The 20,776-nt window shown below is 42.6% G+C and overlaps 1 protein-coding gene across 1 annotated transcript in view; it reads right to left on the bottom strand.

Annotated features, from left to right (window-relative positions):
- NOTCH2 (notch receptor 2) overlaps positions 1-20,776 on the bottom strand; it is a 129,991-nt gene that overhangs the window by 48,031 nt on the left and 61,184 nt on the right. Inside the window, exons 8-13 of the mRNA XM_050962974.1 lie at positions 17,377-17,565; positions 14,987-15,100; positions 13,456-13,569; positions 9,323-9,556; positions 6,474-6,584; positions 4,329-4,521 (exon numbers count right to left, since the gene is read on the bottom strand). Coding sequence (XP_050818931.1) covers positions 4,329-4,521; positions 6,474-6,584; positions 9,323-9,556; positions 13,456-13,569; positions 14,987-15,100; positions 17,377-17,565 — 955 coding nt within the window. The remainder of the gene's footprint in view (positions 1-4,328; positions 4,522-6,473; positions 6,585-9,322; positions 9,557-13,455; positions 13,570-14,986; positions 15,101-17,376; positions 17,566-20,776) is intronic.

The raw sequence follows: 20,776 nt of genomic DNA, 5'->3' as shown, positions 1-20,776 counted from the left end.
CCCATCTAACTGAAGCTAATATTCCAGACCTGGCACAATCTGGATTCAGGGCAGGATATGGGCCTGAAATTGCTTCAGTGGCACGGCTGGATGAACTCCTGCTGTCAGTGGATACAGGGCAGACATCCAATCTCAGCCTCCTGGGTCTCGCTCAGCATTCCCCACAGCCAGCCATGAGATACTGCAGTCCTGCCTAAGAGCCATGATGGGTTCAGGGGAGCGCACTAAAATGGTTTAAATCCATCTGGTAGGGACATAAACAGTAACAGGAAACTGCACTGCTGCATCTATAGACGTTCCAAAAGGATCAATTCACTCTTCAGTCTTATTCAACACCTATACGGATACATCTGAACAGATAAGGACATCGATTCTTGTGCCAGTAATATGCAGACAACACAGTTCTATTTATTCTTCACCATATACCACTACCACTAAAATGGTCCAGTGCTTGGATGAGATCAGCTCATGGATGAAGAAAAGCTGGCTGAAACTGAACCCAAGTGTGATAAATAAAGTGGGGGGGCTAGCTCCCTTTGATGGACATCCAGCCAGTCAGTTAGCGATAGAATCCCTCTTGGTAGCTGTTCTTTACTTGCTTTATCCGTAAAGGGTTAAAAAGTCCCCCAGGTAAAGAAAAAAAAAGCAGGCACCTGACCAAAAGAGCCAATGAGAAGGTAGAACTTTTTAAAATGCGGAAAGAAACTTTCCCTTTGTCTGTGCTCTCTGGGCTGAAGGGACAGAACAGCTACGCTATAAGCAGCCTTAAGTCAGGAATGATCATAAATCATCAGATCATGCCTAGAACTACTTATCTGAACTCCAGATGTGTAAGTAGATCAGAATGTTTAGCTAGATGCAATCAGGTTTATTTCTGTTTGTTTTTTAAGGCTTGTGGCTCTCCCCTGTGCTAACCCCACATGCTTTTGTTTGCTTGTAACCTTTAAGCTGAACCCCCAAGAAAGTTGTTTTGGGTGCTTAATTTTTGTAATTGTTTCTTTTAAGATCTAGCAAAAAGCCTAAGTTCCAGATGTATTTTTTTCCCTTTTTGTTTTTAATAAAATTTACCTTTTTTAAGACCAAGATTGGATTTTTGGTGTCCTAAAAGGTTTGTGCATGTTGTTTGATTAGCTGATAGCCACAGCTAATTTCCTTTGTTTTCATTCTCAGCATTCCCTGGAGGGGAGGTGAAAGGGTACCCACAGGGAGGAATTCTCAAGTGCTCCTTCCTGGTTTTTTTGTTGTTTTTTTTTTGCATTTGGGTGGTGGCAGCGTTTACCAAGCCAAGGTCAGAGAAAAGCTGTAACCTTGGGAGTTTAATACAAGCCTAGAGTGGCAAGTATTAATTTTTAGAATCCTTGCACACTCCCTCGGAGTGAGAGAGTGGGGATTCAGCCTAAACTCATGAATGAACACTCCAATGATTGGGACCTAGTGTTGCAGCAGTTGCTTTTTGCCTACAGGGCTGTACCACAGCCTGGTTTGGGATTTTCACCTTTTGAACTTGTTTATGGCCACAAAGATAAGGGGCCATTACAGTTGGTGAAGCAGCAAAGGGAGGGGGTTACATCATCTCCAGGAACTAACATTTTGGACTTTGTAATGAACCTGCAAAACACCCTCAAGGACTCTCTAGCCCTTGCTCGAGAAAACCTACAGGATGCTCAACAAGAGCAAAAGGCCTGGTATGATAAACAAGCCAGAAAGTGTTCCTTCAAAAAAGGTGACCAAGTTATGGTCCTGAAAATGCTGCAGGTCAAAAAGATGGAAGCATCATAGGAGGGGCCATTTATGGTTCAAGAGTGCCTGGGAGCTGTTAATTACCTCATAGCATTCCCAGACCCTACTCTAAAACCTAAAGTATAGCATGTTAATTCTCTAAAGCCCTTTTATTCCAGAGAAATCAAGGTTCTCCAGTTTACAGCCAAGGAGATGACGCTAAGTGGTCTGAAAGAGTCTACTATGAAGGAAAAAGAAATGGTGGTGTGGAAGAGGTTAGACCAGTGATCCCCAAGCTTTTTCGTCTGGCAGGTGCCAGACGAAGGACCGAGGTGTCGCTGCTGAGGTGTCGCTGCCGAAATGCCGCTGAATTTCGGTGGCATTTCGGTGGATGCACCGCATTGGGGATCCCTGGGTTAGCCTTTCCATGACTCTTAGGCAAAGGCAGTGACAGCAAAACCAGGAGCTGTGCACCAGCATCGCACCATTGTTTTTAGCTACCCCAGGATGGACAGAACGGGCATACCACTCCATTGACACAAGTGATGCTCATCCAATTAGAGCCCAACCTTACTGGATGGCTCCTCAAGCCAACATCACAATAGAAAGGGAGATCAAGGACATGTTACAGACGGGCATAATCCGCCTCTCTAAAAGTGCATGGGCCTCTCCTCTATCTGGTTTGGAAACCAGAACCACTGAAATCCGCCTTTGTGTGGACTACTGTAAGCTAAATGTCGTAACTCGCCCAGAAAACTATCCAATGCCAGACACAGATAAGCTATTGGAGAAACTGGGACGTGCTCAGTTCATCTCCATCTTAGACTTAACTAAGGGGTACTGGCAAGAGCTGCTACATAACCCCGTCAAGGAAAGGTCAATGTTCATGTATGAATTTAATGTACTCCCTTTCAGATTGTGAAATGCACCCACCACTTTCCAGAGACTGGTAGATAACTCTCTTGTGGATTTGGGGAATTTGCAGTTGCCTACCTTGATGATGTGGCTATATTCTCAGATTCATGGGCAGAACACGTGGAGCACCTCCAAGCTCTCTTCCAGCATGTAAGGGAGGCAGGATTAACTGTTAAGGCCAAAAAGTGTCAAATAGGCCTAAATAGGGTAAAGTACCTTGGACACAAGGTGGGTCAAGGTACTATCAATCCCCTACAGCTAAGGTAAATGCTATCCAATATTGACCTGTACCTACGTCAAAGAAACAGGTCCAACCCTTCCTGGGCTTGGCCGGGTATTACCGACAATTTGTACCACACTACAGCCAAATTGCCACCCCACTGACAGACCTGGGAAAAGCAGCCAAATGCCATTCAGTGGACTGAAAAGTGTCTTGGTGGATGATGACCTGGCCCCTGCTGTACATGCTTTCACCACCTCTTGGCTGGACTACAACAATGTGATACATCTGGGCATGAAGCTCTCAGCCCCTGTGAAACTCTAGCTACTACAGAACACTGCAGTGCCTCTCAACAATATGGGATACCGCAAGCCCACCAGATGTGTCCTGTGCTCTCTATGTTGACTTCCCCTAGAATATCCAGTTCTTGGTCCTGATCTTAAAGGTGCACAAGGGCCCAGACCCAGAATATCGAAGAGACAACCAGGATGAAAACCAGGGTCAACAACTCTACTCCTCAGGCACAACAAAACTCTTTACAATAGAGGTAAAGCTTGTGTGTGTGCCAGGGAGAACTCTCTCAAGGGCCAGTCCGAGAGTTTGGAAAGAAATCCCAGAGGAACTAAGGACCATCACATACCACTCCAAAGGCGAGGCACACTTCACCTGTATTCTCTAATACCAAACACCCAGCCAAATGTACATTAAAAACCTTACCAAAACTAAGCACTGCTCTGCACACACACTTTTTGTCCAGGGGAGAGATGAGAGAACAAAGCACATATGAGGCACAGCACAGTACTACTAGATGGTGCTCAGATACTTTGATGATAAGCATGGCATAAGAATCTATAAAGAACGGTAGGGGTAAGATTGTATGACCAGGAAGAGGCTCTATGTTAGAGTAGCACAGAAAACTACCTGGGGTGAGCTGCAGCCAGCCCATGGGGACTATAAAGTGGCTATGATAAGCTGCAATATAAACAAGTTTGGATAGTTGTCTAATTAAGAAATAAACTGGGGAGAACCAGAATCTTCACAGCAGATGATATTTAGGGCATTTATTGAAAAACTGTAATTCAAAGATGTTTAGAGTAGCTGGGACAGCTCATTAACAATAAGCCCAATGGGCAACCAAACAATGAAAGAACCAAGCAGGAACAAAAAGGTCATTGCAAATGACACATTTAGCATATGGCATTCCAGATGCAAGGAAGAAATCCCATCAAAACCAACTACTTTCAAGCACTAAAACGCTCCATATGTGTCAGTGCACTCCTGCTCTTATCACTTAACGATGGTCAAGGCCTGATGAAGACTCTTCCATACAAAACACTGGAGAGAAGTGTTTAGAATCTGGTCTTAAAGATAAAGATTTCATAGTCAAAAAGCCCAAACCTATTGAATACTTTGCATATATATAGCATTTCATACACGAGGATCTCAAAGCACTTAACACTATGGTAGAACTCACCCACTGACATCATTTGTGCAGTTTCCATGTACACAAGGGCTACTAAGACATTCATCAGCTTGCGACTGACAGCTGGGTTGATGGAAGCCTTCAGGACACAGACACCGAAATCCATTCATTTCATTTACACATGTTCCACCATTATGACAGGGACCGGAGATGCATTCATCAATATCAATATTACACCTTGGACCTGAAAAGAATATTACCTGTTAATTAGTATTTCTCACACACAAGTTTACCCTGCATGTATGCAGGAACATTTATCAAGATTCAGTGACTCATCATCAATATAAAGTCAACATAAAGTGACCGATCCTGCAAGGTATGACAGCTTTGACTCAGATTTAAAAGCCTATGGGAGTTTAAAGCATTCAATGTTTTTGAAAGATGGGGGTGTTCGTATCAGGAGCAAAGCATCTACATCTCATAAGCCTTCTGGAACTGCTAAAGAGCTACAACAGAATTGCAAAGGGAACAGAATGATATACATTCTTTAGGATGATTGAAAATTATGTAATTGTACTATGCCTGGTGCAACCTTCCTGGGTTTATCAGCTAGGCATCTACCCTTTCCACATTTAAGTACCTCCTGAATACCTATTCCTGCCATAATGCCTGCAGTGCATCTAGATCTTGTGCATATTAAATAAAAGAGTATATTGCTTCTTATTTTCCTTAACCTCTGCCTACTTGCCATCTATGCTTAGACTGCAAGTTCCTCAAGGGTCTGTTCCTTCCTGTGAGCCTGCAAAGTGCCTGGCATAGATTGGGCACTACTATAAGTTTAAAAAATATATATATATATTCCAGGCCTTAAAAAGTGAATCACCTATTTCACACTCTAGCTTGAGCCCTTGACCTGAAGGAAGCTGCAGATCCTGAATACTGGAACATTCTGATTCACAAGTGTGCTGAAATATTTTAACAGCACAAAAGCAGGAAGGTCAATGAGTGACTAACCTGGTGCCCAAAGATCAAGGAGGCCCCAAGGCAAGAGTGGTCAGGAACATATCTCATTCCATTTGGGCTTAGTTATACCCCTATGTTTTTTTAAAGTGAATTTCCTTCAGGCAGAAGTTTAAAAAGATTTGTCAACAGAAATGCATAAAATGAGTACTCTCTCTTTGGGGCTATTTCTGAGAAGAGATTTTGGATCAGTTCTGACTGGAATCTTTCAGTAACAATAGTGACATATTAGCTAAGGGATTGTTATAACAGGACATTCAGCATGTTCTCTCATGTGTATTAATTTTATGAATTCATTATACAGTCTGGCTCACAGCAGGCAAAACATGTTTTGACCTTTTAGACAAAGATCACAGGACCTGAAGAAGAGCTCTGTGTAAGCTCAAAAGCTTGTCTCTCACCAACAGAAGCTGGTCCAATAAAATATACTACATCACCCGCCTTGCCTCTCTAATATCGTGGGACTGACCCAGCTACAACAATGCATAAGACATTGGAAGCATTGGGGTTGATCTGCTGTGATATTTAGTTCAGATCACTAACACAATGGGCCAATCACGTTTCTTTCAATTAGCACATTTGCAGGATACAAACGATTTTAATACAAACAGAACAATTTAAACCATGGAATAAACTCCATCCAAGGAGCAGAAGGTTGGCTGATGGGGACTTTTGTACTAATACTAGCTGGATAGTAGCTGTGCACTTGTGCACATTATAAAACTAATTGAATGCTTTATATTTGCGGAAGGAAAGGGAAGCATTTAATTTGTATACAAGTTGGCCCAATTCTCCAAGTTCTCTTCAGAAACCTCTTGCTATGATGTACAACTTTCTTGTTCCAATAAAGAAGCTGTAAGTAAACCCATTGGGACTTTGGATCATTATTTTTTATGAAGCCGAGTCACGTGAATTGGACTAAATAACCCTAAAAGAATTACAATTCATGGCACCAAGCTAGGGCATTTCTTTAGTCGATGGGCAGAACGTGCATTGAAATTAAGAGATACTGAGACTCATTAAGAATACGAATTATTTCTTGAGACACTGAATAGGCCACTTGCTATCAATGAACAAAGAACTTCCTGAAGGAAGAGACCATCCTCCCAGGGGAGAGATGATTATCTTCAAAGCAAAGTTGAGGACAAATACCTGTTAAATGAAAGTACATGTTACCTGTAACTCCAGGCTTGCAGACACAATCGTAGCGATTAATGCCATCGAGACAGACTCCATAAATGCAGGGGTTACTTGCACAGTCATCCAAGTTATTCTCACAGTTCACTCCTGCAAATAAATGTAATGAAATTCAAGTTAAAACCAGAACAACTCTAACATACAAACAACAATGCTATAAGTTTCCTGAAAATAGCCAAATTCAAATTGCAGTAGTCAGACTGCTTAGGCATGACAAGGGGATGTGTATGATTAGATACAGTATCAGCACGTGGTGCTCCGAGTCCTCTTCTGTTAGTGTAGTGCAACTCCATTAAAGTCAATAGAGTCAGTGAGTAACAGGAGAATTTATTTCCTTGTATCTAATCAGCCTTCCAGCAGAAGAATCAGCGATTCTGGACATAACAAGAAAAATATTTTTGCTGTTTTCCCTATGTACAGTCTGAGAGGGACTGCCTGAATTCTGAGGATGAGGAAGAGAGAATACTGCCCAAGTTAAGCAAACAGATTACAATATACACTCCTTGTATTGTTACAGCAAAAACTGTAGCAAGAACAGTGGAGAGAAAAGTGTAGGTATAACTAAATGTGCAAGTAAAGCTTTCAACAGCATCAAGTCTGATGCTGCAATATCTTGGATGTTTTATGACAAACAGCAGCCTCTCAACCAAAAAAGTTAAATCTTGTAAAATAAAGGATGCTGAAGGAAACAAAAAAAAACTTCTGAAAAAAGGTGATTAGACTCTCCAGAGTTAAACTATTGTTCTAGTGTTGCAAGCATAGTAAGATCTGAAATCTTTACTTCTTTTGGTATGTGTAGATTTCTGCATTCCACAGCAAAATTGGTGATCAACACAGTGAAGTTCACATATGCACCTGGCCCACTCATATATACAGCTGTGTTGATCATAGCTGAGTGTGTAACAACCAGTTTTGTTTAATAATGGAGTTTCCATTCATTCCATGGCAAATCATCTGGCTAAATGACTTTCTCCCTCTGAGTTTGGGAAGTGCTTAGTACACTTTGGCAGCTACTACAATCCAAATAAGTAATAGTTAGGGCTGCCAGAGTGTCACGGTGGAGAAAGTTAGATACTGTGATTTCTCATTCTGTCCACGACATCCTTCAGGAAGACTATAGGCCCTGGACATGGGGTAGCTGGATGGGGTGTTGGCGAATGCTTTCACCCTGCACTGACCCCATAGCAGCAGTTGCTGTGTCCCATGGGATTGGGCTTAGCTCCCCACTCTGGATGTTGCAACCTGGCGCACAGGGTTGCAACACCACTAACTCAAATTTTGCCTTGTTGCCCCTTTGTCAGGACAAAGAGGGATGGGGGGAGCTGGGTCAAATCTTGGCTGAGAGTGTCTCTATGGGTGGCCAGTGCCCCTTATTTGTCAGGGCATTTTTTAATAGAAAATCACATGGCAGTGACTAGATCCATGATTTTTACTAAATTTACCATGACTGCTCTGTGATTTTTGATAAAAAATGCCCTGACACACGTGCAGCCCTAGTAATAGTTCTGTCCTAGGTAGGAGCTCTCCAGAAGCGGGATGCGGAAGAAGTCAGGCCAGAACAATAGCTAGGATTCCAATTCAGTTTGCAGGGAGCTGTCTGCTGCCAGAGCAGAGGGAGCAGCTCTGGAATGTTACTTGAAGCACTACTGTCAGAAGGATGACACAAGATATATGGTTTGTTGCTTGCCACATCATATTTCTGCTTCCAAGCATCATGTTTTATTTTGCGGTCTGTTAACTTCAATATTCATTTGAAAAAAAAAGCCAATATTATTTGACACAAGCCAAAACGGTTCTGATAAATGTTTGTTCCTTTAAAGAAGAACACTAGGACACTAGCCATGCTCTGACACATGGCTCTTACGTAATAACATTTTACAGGACAGAAAAATTACAAATCGAGGTGATTTAAGCAATTTTTTAAATAGAGTGCTTTAAATCACTCAAGTCAGGTTGATGCTTTGTAAAGCTAATTTGAGAGTTGTACTATTGCAACTTTAGATTAAAATGTAATAAACAATTATAAATATTTTTAATCTAAGTATTAGTAAGGGTATTCTGTTTGGGAAAATTGCTATAGGGAAAAAATAAAATATTGAGAATTAAAGGGCCCTGATCCTGCAAATACTTAGGCAGTAATATAATGTCACTCTCACGAATGATGCTACTGAAGTCAATGGGACTACATTGCTGAAGTTTTTTTTATTACAAACTTTAGTGGCATGAAGTTTACCACTTTGAAACAATTTTTATTTCAGTGTTAAGAGTTTAGCCTTTCATACATTAACAAAGTTAATGATCTTTTACATATGGGTCAAATTTTTCCAAAATATGAGATTATAGCTAGGCTCCTAAACCTATATTTAGACACCCAAGAGTGGAATTTTCAAAACTACTTCAATCATTTAGGAGCACAAGTCCCATGGACTCCAAACCCACTAAGGAGCATAGATGGATCGAAGCCCTGTAGCTTCCTTGGCTCAGATGTTCAATCCATTAGAAGGTGGTGCTGGTTGCAAACTTGTTTATCAATTTTATGTTTGTGTTCTCACTGTAAGGATGCTAATGAGGCCCTGGACTTGCACTTTTCAGCACAGATGAGCATTTTAAGTGGGAAATTTCTTAGAATTTCATATTTTACACTAATATTTCCTGCTAACAATTATCTAACTAAAGTACAAAAGACCCACTTTAGAAATTTAAGATTATAAGAAGAGAAATAAATAACTAGCTACATGTACATAAAAAAATTATCATTTCTGGTAAGATTGTGACTTTTTTTTAAAGTCTTGATTTTTGTCTGCCCTGCCATCTTATGCTTTATGTACCTGAAGTGCCCAGGAGACAGTTGCACTGATAGCCATTCACCAAGTCAATGCAGCGTCCTTCATTGAGGCAGGGGTTACTCTGGCATTCATCTACCTGCTCACTGCATATGGCACCCATGTACCCAGAATTGCAGACACAGGTGTACGAATCAATTCCATCCTGGCATTCACCATGGTGGCAAGGGTCAGGGTCACAGTTGTTGATATTCTCTTCACACAAAGTGCCAGTAAAGCCTAAGAGAAAAATGAAGAGGCATGATTAAGAGGCTTAGAGATATATTATATGATGTCCTCTGCATTGAATATCAAACACAGTAATACAGTGTTCATCATAACAAAATCAGCAAAATGGTATTCAGAATATACAGAACTGTTTGGGCACCTAACCTGTAACCCATCTCCCAACCCCAGAGACGCCAACAGACCCTGTATGGTATACAAAGCACAGTGTGCCACAGAAAAAGCTGCATAGATAATCTTTGCAACAGAGACCGATACCTGGAATGCATTCAAATCTGAACAATTATGGAAGAAAATATTCAAATTACTATCAGAACTGTTTATTGACATCAATATGAAACAAACTGAAGACAATCCCTTCTCTTACTAGACTATTAGTAATACTAGATATTTCCACTATCCAGAAGCCCAGAGGACTTAACTTTTGTCAATTCAAGGAACTGATGCACAGGCATTGAAAAAATTGACTTTCCCACTGAAGCTTTCCTGGAGGTCTGCAGAAAAGGTAAGCTTTAGTTCAAAAATCTTTTAGTCCTCATGACTGTCAAGAACCTTTAAACACTCCACCCATGAGCCAACTGTAAAGTGATACACTACTGTCTGCTAAAGGCTGCAGACATGCACCTCCTGTATCTCTGCAGCAGTAGAGTGTTCTCCATATTTAAATTTATTAATTAGAAAGCTGATTGTAATAATATTGTCAATACTACAACTATTAAACGTAATTACTATAAAGTGTCATACACCACTGACCCATTCCTTTAAACTGAAGGAGGCAGGACAAGCATTTTTCACCTGGCTTAGAACGATGTAGTCCTAGGTCTAAGAATTGCCAGGTAGATTTTTCAGGCCCTGTTAATTCACTATTATAATATGGGTGCCCTATAATTTGAGACATTTGGAGTTACAGCAGACAAAGCCCTGGAGAACATGATCCTTCACAGGGAGCAGAACAGAGTAGTCCTGGTACAATCTCTTTTTTCCTCATCTGTAATGTATGTTGCCATGCAAGACACTCGCTCTCAGTGTCCCCACCACAGAAATGGAGGGAAAGAGGAAGCCAGAGACGTAGCAGTTCTTTAAACAGACACTAGTATTTCAACTGCATGGTCATTCACAGTTGCTTTCAGTCCCATTTCCTCAAAGCTGCCCATGTTCAGTGTGCCCCAAGTCTTTTTGACTTTTCTGGGAAATCCAAAAAGTCTGTGTAGGGAAACAGGCCCCAGCCTGTGCACCCAAAATCAGCACGTGCTTTTCGTGTCTCCTCAATCTAGTTAGCACTTTGATGTGGTGCTGTATTTTCCTGGCACCCCTTGAGCAGCCCACCCTTCTCATATTGCTGCTCCTCCTGGCACCTCTCGATTGAGGTAGCCCTGTATTATATATGGCTGCAAACCCCTCTCTTCCCTCCCAGCAGGTTTTGCTAAAGATTAATAACTAAGGCTCCCCACCCCACTGAGTGAAAATCAGATGGACCACGCCCCTAGCTTGAGCTAGGCACAGACTTTCCACAGCTGCTTCCAAGTCGAGAAAGGGTTTGGGTTTTTCCTTTTCCTAGTGACATTTATTCTGTCACAATCAGTAATCGAAGGAGAATCCTGGTGGTAACAACTCCTCTTCTCTGGCCTAGAGCCATTCCATTCTGATATTTCTGAAACTTGCCCTCTTGTATCTACCACATTCCCTGGGGAATTAGCTATTAAGAGGAATCAGGTTGCTTTAAAAATGCATGCCATCATAGAGACACACAGTTTACAAGTTGCCACTATATCTACTCACGATGTTCTGACTAGAGTCTCAAAGAAGGTTTCTTAACCCCTGGAATTACACACAAAATAAATGCTACTTCCAGAATTTTCATAGAAATGCTTAACACAGTCAAAAGATGGAATAAGAGAGATTTATGGAGGCAGTGATACAGTCTAGTCTCAGGAAACTGATACATCATTCTCTTACTGGGATGACAAGGTCTGTGTGTGCCAGGTTCATTTTACAGGAATAGTATCTAAGACATATCCTCCTTTCAAACTCATTAAACAGAGAAAACTGATTTTTTCTTTACCAGGAACCACGAGCTCTAGAGCTCCTATTTCTAGCAGTTGTTCTATTGCAATTCTGTCTTCTTTTCAGATACTGATGTCTGAACAAAATTTGGAATAAAACTATGGCATAGTCTGCAGTGTGATATCTTGCCATATTATATGTTGCAGAACCATTTCTCCTAGAGAATAAAGAGAGATGCTTTCCAGTCAGCCATTGGCTTGTGTTGGATTCATAGATCTTAAGGCCAGAATGACTTTTCATGATCATTTGCCCTGAATTCCTATGTAACAAGCAATGCAATTTCACTCAGCAATTCTCACATCAAGTCCAATAACCTGTGGCTGAACCATAGCAAGTCTTTTAGAATAACAGCTAGTCTTGATATAAGGACTTCATGCGATGATAAATTTACAACTCTTGATAATTTGTTCCACTCTTTGAGGACTGTTCTGCAGTCTCTTGCATAGTATTCCTCTTCCGAAACTGTCGTGAACCTGTCCCCATAAAGCCAAATGCCATTCTGGTAAATTCTGTTGTGTCTAATAGAGCCAACGTGCTAGGTGCTATAAAAACACACTTTGCTCCTGCCCCAAAGAGCTTAGTGTCTACTCATTCCCTGTGTAGCATTATTACACTATTCCTGGCACCTTCTGCCACTTCCATTCTTTAGGGAAGAGGACTTGCCGAACATAAAATCAGGACCAAACAAAGGAAGGAATGTTTTATTTAAGTCTGATCTAAAGTTAGGGGTTCAGTTCTCTGGTATTTTTAGGACATCTCGGGGCAAGTGTGTCTCTCTGGATTCTGTACAGAGCAGAGTAAGTTATCGCTGCTAAACAACTTATGTTGCCTTAGATGCTTTTTAAATAGAATTTGACTCTTTGGATTCACTGACAATAAGCCAACCCTCACATGAATCCATCTAGACTAAGAGTGCCTCTCTGAGACAGTAGCAGCTACATGGGCTAATCCGGCCTCTTTCCACATACCACAGAGTTTCTAGAGCCTCAAGAGCCCTAACGATGTGGGTTAATACCATCAGATGTTATAAAGTGGGAAACTGAGGCACGGAGTAGGCAACTTGTTTAACACCTATGGAAATAAGTGGCCAAGCTCACCCCAGAATAAGAGTTTAATTGACCCAGTCCTAAACTAAGTCTCATCCAGCAGTTTCTGCTCAGAGCTGAAGAGTTAAGCCTGGTCTTAGACAGCTCTATTTTATTCTCGGCTCTGCCATGGAGTTCCTACGTGACCCTGGGCAAGTCACTTAAATCAGACTTTTTGGCAGGTGGCCACTAACTGTGTACCACATTTGCTGGGTGTTCAACTTTTAAGGCACCATGTACACTTATTGCACTTAGATCCTCATAGTCCATTCCACACAGTTATATTAAGTAGTTTGGATGCAACAAGCAGGAAGCAATACAGTCTAGCATTGCTCTACCCATCTCTCGGTCTCAGGCTGCCAGTTTTCACTTTGACCCATCCTGAAGTCCCAAAGAAAGCATTCTATGTTGGGGAATCCCAGAATGGAAAAACACCAGTAAATAGGGATTCTTTGCAGGGGAAAAGCAATGACACTGGAAGAGTGAAGCTAGACTTCCTTCTGGGCAACTGTGAATCCTTTGGTGTCACAAACCATGGGGCTTATGTCCGTAAGAGATTCTCAGTGCTGCCCTCTTCTGCAGAGAGGTAGGCAGCAAAGATTCCTGGAAAAAAGACTTTCAGAGACAGCACAGACCCAATGCTTCGCTGCCTGCTTCTGTTCACTACATAGGCTCCACATACTTGTTTCTATTCAAGGGGCTATAGCCATTGCACTGAATGTGAGAAGATGTGACAAGGCTAACCTGTGGCACACTGGCATTCATAGCCATTTGGATAATCAATGCACTTAGCTCCATTTAGACAAGGTGTGCTGGAGCAATCATCAATGTCGATCTGGCACACAGCTCCAGTGAAACCTGAAAGGCAAGAGGAAAGTGAGAATCCTGAAACTATTCAGAGTAGGTATATCCATCCCCTGTCCCTTCCTGCTCCTCAAACAGGCTCAGCTGTTAAACTGGCCAATTTGCAGCTTTTCAAGCAGCCAGTTTTTCTCCTTGTGACTGCCATCTTGGTTCCACAATTTAAGCTCTCATTTGTCTGATCTTTAGATTTTATGGTTAAGAAGAATGTTGAATGTTAACAAAGAAATGGATACTGGCTGCCTGCCACAGTCTGCGGACAGCCTGAAACTGATTCTGGAAAAGAAGTGTGAACTCTTCTCATTAACCACAACGAATCGTTAACTCTGGATCCTAATGACATTTTCAATGTCAACATTGTTAGCTACTTGCTAAAATCACCCAAGGTAAGAGGGACAATCATTATGATTAGGCTTGGAAGAATTCGATTTTTTTTTAATAATGTCAACAGATAGTATTGATGTTCATTTTTAAGCATTTTTTCTATTTTTATTGGTATAAATTTTCAAAGTTGCAGGAAATTGGGGTGTGTGTCAGACAATAATTATTTAGTGAAAGTAGACATTGAGAGTCAAAAAGGTAAAGCTTTAGAAACATTAAAACACTGTCAACATCACATGTCAAAATATACAAAGTAAGTATCCTTAAAAAAAATTCCAAGAAGTTTTCAGGCAATATAAGAAAATGCTGCTTATCTGTGAATTTTGATCATCATCAATGGAAATATTTTTGTCCATGAAATCAATGGTTTACCTACATTTACCAACAAAAATAAAATCCTTCAATACCTAAACATGATCTCTGAAGCATCTCATTTTGAAATGAACAAGCCTGGACTTGAGTGGAACTGCAGAGTACCTCCACTTTTCTCCCCATTAAACCTCTGAACAGAGTGTCAATTGCATCAAAGAGTAGGCAGACTTTGGCAGATGTATTGCTCAGGATTAATTCTTAGCAAATCTGTGCTAGCGACTTAACCGAGTTGCATTGCTGAGGAAAGGCTCTCACCTAAAACCTTGAGGAAGCCAAAAAAATTATGTGGAGGATGAAAACTGGATCAAATTAAAACAGATTTAAAAAATAATCTCTACAGACATTGGTCTGTAATTCACCATGACGTTCTTTAACAAGTGAAGTCATAGCTGCCAGCCACTGTGCAAAACTATGTGTTCAGTCTTAACATTTGTCCAGTTAAACGCACAGTGTTAATGTTGCATCAGGATAGTTGCATATGAAACTTATTTAGCAAGTATTACAGCTAATCATTTCTGTTCTCCTTTAAAGGAATTCTAACTTGGGCATGAGCACTCTGCAGGGAAGGCACATCCTGAGTAGGTTTACTTTCGCTCCACTCCAACAGTCTGTTGTGTCCCTTGTAGGGAGAAGAGAGGTAGTGCTGGAAAGGAACACTTACCAGGTGGGCAGACACACTGGAAGCGATTGACTTTATCCAGACATTCTCCATTGTTCACACAGGGATTACTCTGGCATTCGTTAATCTCCAGTTCACAGTGCATACCTTTAAACCCTGGAAAGGATAACAAGGAATGGCAGAAAGGCTTTAGAAAGTGCCCAGGGTGTTGGCTACACCTTATTCCAGGACTGAAAATCAAAGCTAGATTTAACTGAAATAGAAATTCCAGTTTGTATTGACATTTTTTATAAAGAGACCACATTTTAAAGACATAAATACAAGTGTTACAGTGGAGTTTTCAACTTGAACATTATCATTAACATTACCGTGTTAGTCTGTATCCACAAAAAACAAACACACTTCTTCAGATGCATGGAGTGAAAATTACAGATGCAGGCATAAATATACTGACACATGAAGAGAAGGGAGTTACGCGTCAGTATATTTATGCATGCATCTGTAATTTTCACTCCATGTATCTGAAGAAGTGGGGTTTTTTACCCATGAAAGCTTATGCCCAAATAAATCTGATAGTCTTTAAGATGCCACTGGATTCCTCGTTGTTAACTTGAACATTACATTTTCAGAACTGCGTGCATGATCTCCCAATGTCACATTAAAACAGAAATCTGAATGGAAATGTACCATTTTCTTGTGCATGCTGAAAAGAGAAAGAGACAATTATGTCTTTAATGATTTGGGAGGGGATCAAATACACTGATGATGGGCACCAGTGTAAGAACATAAGTAGAGTCGCTGACAATAAAAGGAGATAATTTACAAACAAAAGAAAACTCTAACTCAGCAGGTAGTCACTCTGAAATTCTCTCCCACAGGAGGGCAGAGTAAAAATACTGTACATGGATTTTGGAAAGGGTGGTGCAATGCCTTCACTTGTTGCTAGACTTACTAAGACTGGGTAAATTCACTTTATGCTTCATCGTGTCAGCTCATCATCGAATGGAGTCAGGAAGGAATGCTTCCTCTGTATTTGCATAACACTGCACTATTGGCCAAGGGCATGCTGTTTTCCACCCCGCCTTTCCCTGAAGCACTGGGTATTGGTCACTGCTAGAGGGAAGTTAATAGATTGGACAGAGCATTGGTATACTTGATGTGGTAACTGCTATAGAGTAAAGATTTCAAACACGTCAGAAAATATTTTGAATAGTGAGATCTATCAGTCTATAGCAGGGGTGGGCAAGCTACAGCCTGGGGCCGCATCTGGCCCTTCAGACGTTTTAATCTGGCCCTCGAATTCCCGCCAGGGAGTGGGGTTGGAGGCCTGCCCCACTCTGTGTGTGGCATGGCTCCCAGAAGCAGCAACATGTCCCTTCTCCGGCTCCTATGCGTAGGGGCAGCCAGGGGTCTCTGCATGCTGTACCTTCCCCAAGTGCTGACCCTGAGCTCCCATTTGCTGGGAATCGCAGCCAATGGGAGCTGCAGGGGCAGCACCTGCAGAGAGGGCAGAGCACAGAGTCACCTGGACCCCTGACCTCTTCCTGCACCCCAACTCCCTATCCCAGCCCTGATCCCCCTCCTGCCCTCCAAACCCCTCGGTCCCAGCCAGGAGCACCCTCCTGCACCCCAATCCCTCACCCTCTGCCCACCCCAGAGCCCTCACCCCCAATACACCTCAATCCCCTGCCCCAGCCCCCTCCTACACCCTGTTGTCCTAATTTCTGGCCCCACCCCAGAGCCCACACCACCAGCCAGAGCCTTCACCCCAACCCCCAATTTCATGAGCATTCATGGCCCACCATACCATTTCCATACCCTGCCCTGGACCTACAACTGCTTAGCAGGCCCCAGTCTTGAAGGTTGTTTAGCTGGTGCTGTGTGCTTTCCTCTCCAGTGCTGCTGGGTTGGTAAAAGCTCCTAGAGGCCCTACTGGAAGCCTGTCTTCATTTCAGACAGATCATAGGCAGCTTTCTCGGGCCAAAAAGTTTGCCCACCCCTGGGCTATAGAATAGCTTCCCTATCTACTGGAAACTGCATCACTTGCCACATTAAAAACCTAAACTTGACAAAGCCCTGGCAATTATCCAAAACCAAAAGTTAAGATACAAAGAAGGTTAAGCAGTAACCAGTTTGTGTGCTTGTATTTAATTTAACAAGCAGGTCTTGCTCACTAACATATTACAGACTAGTTTTTCTTCCTTCTTCACACCACCCCTATTGCCTGCTTTCTCCTCCCCTCACACACCAGCAAGCCTTTACAACCCATCTGCCCATAGCAAATGATCTCCAGAGACCTCATTCAGCACAGCTCTTGGGCACTCCCATCACACCGGTCTCCGGCACAGTGGACAATCCTTCCGTTCCTCACACTTTCTGAGCCTTTTATCTTTGCTAGAAGTCCCATCCCAGCTTGGAAAGTGTCCCCTTACCTGGCATGCAGAGACATGTGAACCCTCCAATTTTATCCAGGCAAGTGGCATCATTCTGACATGGTTCAGAAAGACATTCATTAATGTCCAGTTCACAGCGAGGCCCTGTATACCCCTTCAGACATTCACAGTGGAAGGAGCCTTCTGTATTCACACATTTCCCAGCATGCTCACATGGGTTGCTGTTTGCTGCAAGAGACACACATTTATATACCATATATATATCTGCTTTTCTGGTCATGATAGTCTCAGCACCATCTCCAGTCAGACCCTTCTCGTGCCACTCCCTCCTGACAAAGAGCGGAGGGCAGAAAGGACTCTTCTTTCTACTGTGAGGTGCCTGCTGTCTTTTCTGTTGCTGAGGAAAGATTCAACTGCCACTTGCTTGCAGACAGAAAGAGAAATTTCCAAGCCTTATCAATGGATCAAGAAGAGCATTCTGGCCTGTACCACTGCTCCTCTCCTCACTCCTATGGAGCTGAAGATGGCATTGACAGAGGCACACAACCAGGGATCAGGGCACTCAAGCTTCTTTGAAGGCCTCATATCCAAATCACCTATTCAACTTGCCCACCCACTTCAGGGGTGAGGCCTTCAGGATGCTCCTGAGCCCAAGTGACAGCCAGGCATTTGCTACCAATATCAGCCCGATTAGCCTGTAAGGCCTTCTGCTAGAGGAGCTTCATGCAGCATTCTTGTCTAAGGTGGGGTAGAGGAGTAAAACTCATTCAAGGAGTGGCCCTCTCCACAAGACACCAGCACCATGTATGCTGGTTAGTGACTGGCTTCAAGTGGTACAATAGGCAGTGGGCACACACAAAAATCTCAGTGTCAAGTTGAAAATGTGTTAGACAAGCCCCAAAAGATTAATTTTGCAAAAATTGCAACTTCTAAACCCAAATGATAAGAAGTCTGGAAACGTAATTAAAGGATCTAGCTGCTTCCTTGCTGTTTGATATGACATCATCAACCTCTACCACATGAAAGACAGAAACAGCTGCCATATAAACTCTGAGGCATTATTCTCAAAATAGATTTGACACACAGGTGGTCCAAAACAACTAAAACAGGGAAAAACAGGATAGCGTATAAATGGAAAGGTTATATCTGTTTGATAAGGAAACAGATACAATGACCCTAAAGTGCAACAGCTACGACCTGAACTGGATGGAGAATCATATGTCTGAGATTTTAAAAAAAGTACCAGTAGCAACGAGAAAAGCGGTTCTTCAGAAAGCATGAAGTGGTCTAAGCACCCCAAACATCAACATAACTGATAAGCCCAAGTGATCAAGAGCCACCAGGAGCAAGTGGGCCTTTGCCAGGGTCATTCTGCTGAACGCTAGGAACTGCAATGGAAAAGCTGCTTCTGTTATCTAGTGGCTGATGACTTCATTGGCATGTAGACCCAACATTGGGGTCCATTTTGGAAAGACCAAACACCACCCATCTTGGTCCCATGCTGGGTGAGTGAGCCAATCAGCAATCCATTTTACTTCTCCTGCCAGGTAAATGAACTTAATCCCAGGGAGCAGTTGCTATTGGGGCAGAGGTAACTGGATCACTGTTTTTCCTTATTTCTCCCAGCAGCAAAATGAGAATGTTATCACAAACAGTACACTGGTATCTGAAGTGCCAGGAATGAACCGGAGAGGCGGCAACCACACTATAAAGATTGCAGAGTAGGCTATATTGGGAGAAGCTACGATTGCCAGTAAGAACATAAAAACGGCCACACTGGGTCAGACCAAAGGTCCATCTACCTCAATACTGTATTTTGTCTTCTGACAGTGGCCAATGCCAGGTGCCCCACAGGGAATGAACAAAACAGGTAATCACCAAATGATCCATCCTGTCACCCATTCCCAGATTCTGGCAAACTGAGGCTAGGGGCACCATCCGTGTCCATCCTGGCTAATAGCCATTGATGGATCGATCCTTCATGAATCTATCTAGTTCTTTTTTGAACCCTGTTACAGTCTTGGCCTTCACAACATCCTCTGACAAGGAATTCCCCAGGCTGGCTGGTTTGTGTGACAAAATACTTCCTTCTGTTTGTTTTAAACTTGCTGCTTATTAATTTCATTTGGTGACCCCTAGTTCTTGTATTATGTGGAGAAGTAAATAACACTTACTTATTTACTTTTGCCACACCAGTCACGATTTTTTAGACCTCTATCATATCCCCCTCAGTCGTCTCTTTTTCAAGCTGAAAAGTCCCTGTCTTTTTAATCTCTCCTCATATTGCAGCTGTTCCATACCCCTAATAATTTTTGTTGCCCTTTTCTGAACCTTTTCCAATTCCAATATTTCTTTTTTGAGATGGGGCAACCACATCTGCCCGCAGTATTCAAGATGTGGGCGTACCATGGATTTATACAGAGGCAATATGATACTGTCTTATTATCTATCCCTTTCTTAATGATTCCCAACATTCTGTTCACTTTTTTGACTGCTGCTGCACACTGAGAGGATGTTTTCAGAGAAATATCCACAATGATTCCAAGATCTCTTTCTTGAGTGGTAACAGCTAACTTAGTCCCCATCATTTTATATGTATAGTTGGGATTATGTTTTCCAGTGTGGATTACTTTGTATTTATCAACACTGAATTTCATCTGCCATTTTGTTGCTCACTCACCCAGTTTTGAGAGATCCTTTTGTAGTTCTTCGCAGTCTGCCTGGGACAGGGGTGAGGAATAGCTCAGTGGTTTAACCATTGGCCTACTAAACCCATGGTTGTGAGCTCAGCCCTTGAGGGGGCCATTTAGGGATTTGGGGATTGGTCCTGCTCTGAGCAGGGGGTTGGACTAGATGATCTCCTGAGGTCCCTTCCAACCCTAATAATCTATGATTCTATGACTTAACTGTCTTGAACAATTTTGTATCATCTGCAAATTTTGTCACCTCACTATTTAGTCCTTTTTCCAGATCATTTAGGAATATGTTGAATAGGACTGGGCCTGCTGCACACCACTGGCTGGCTTGCAACGTTCAGGGAGAAGGAGGGCGGGGGAGGAGTGAGGACTTGGTGCACAGGCTCCCCACTCCCTCCCCTGCCTCCTGCCCATGGCAATCAGCTGGTTTGCAGCATTTGGGAGACAGGGGAGGGAGAGGGAGCCTGCGCCAAGTCCTCGCTCCTCCCTCCTGAACACTGCAAGCCAGCTGATTGCTGTGGGCAGGAAGCAGAGGGAGGAGGGAGAAGGCGCTGATTCACGGGGTCTGCCAGCGGGCGGGAGGGCTTAGGGCAGCTGATGGGGGGTTGCCAACTGTGGACAAAGCAGGCAGCCAAATGAGGTTATAGCGAAGCATTGCACAACTTTAAATGGAGCATGTTCTGTAATTGAGCAGGGATGGAAGATCGAAACAATGTTAAGCAAGAGGACATTAAGTGGGGAGT

Source organism: Gopherus flavomarginatus, chromosome 7, assembly GCF_025201925.1.
Source record: "Gopherus flavomarginatus isolate rGopFla2 chromosome 7, rGopFla2.mat.asm, whole genome shotgun sequence".
NCBI lineage: Eukaryota > Metazoa > Chordata > Testudines > Testudinidae > Gopherus > Gopherus flavomarginatus.
Note: the sequence above shows the minus strand (reverse complement) of the source record. Positions and strands in the feature narration are given on the sequence as shown.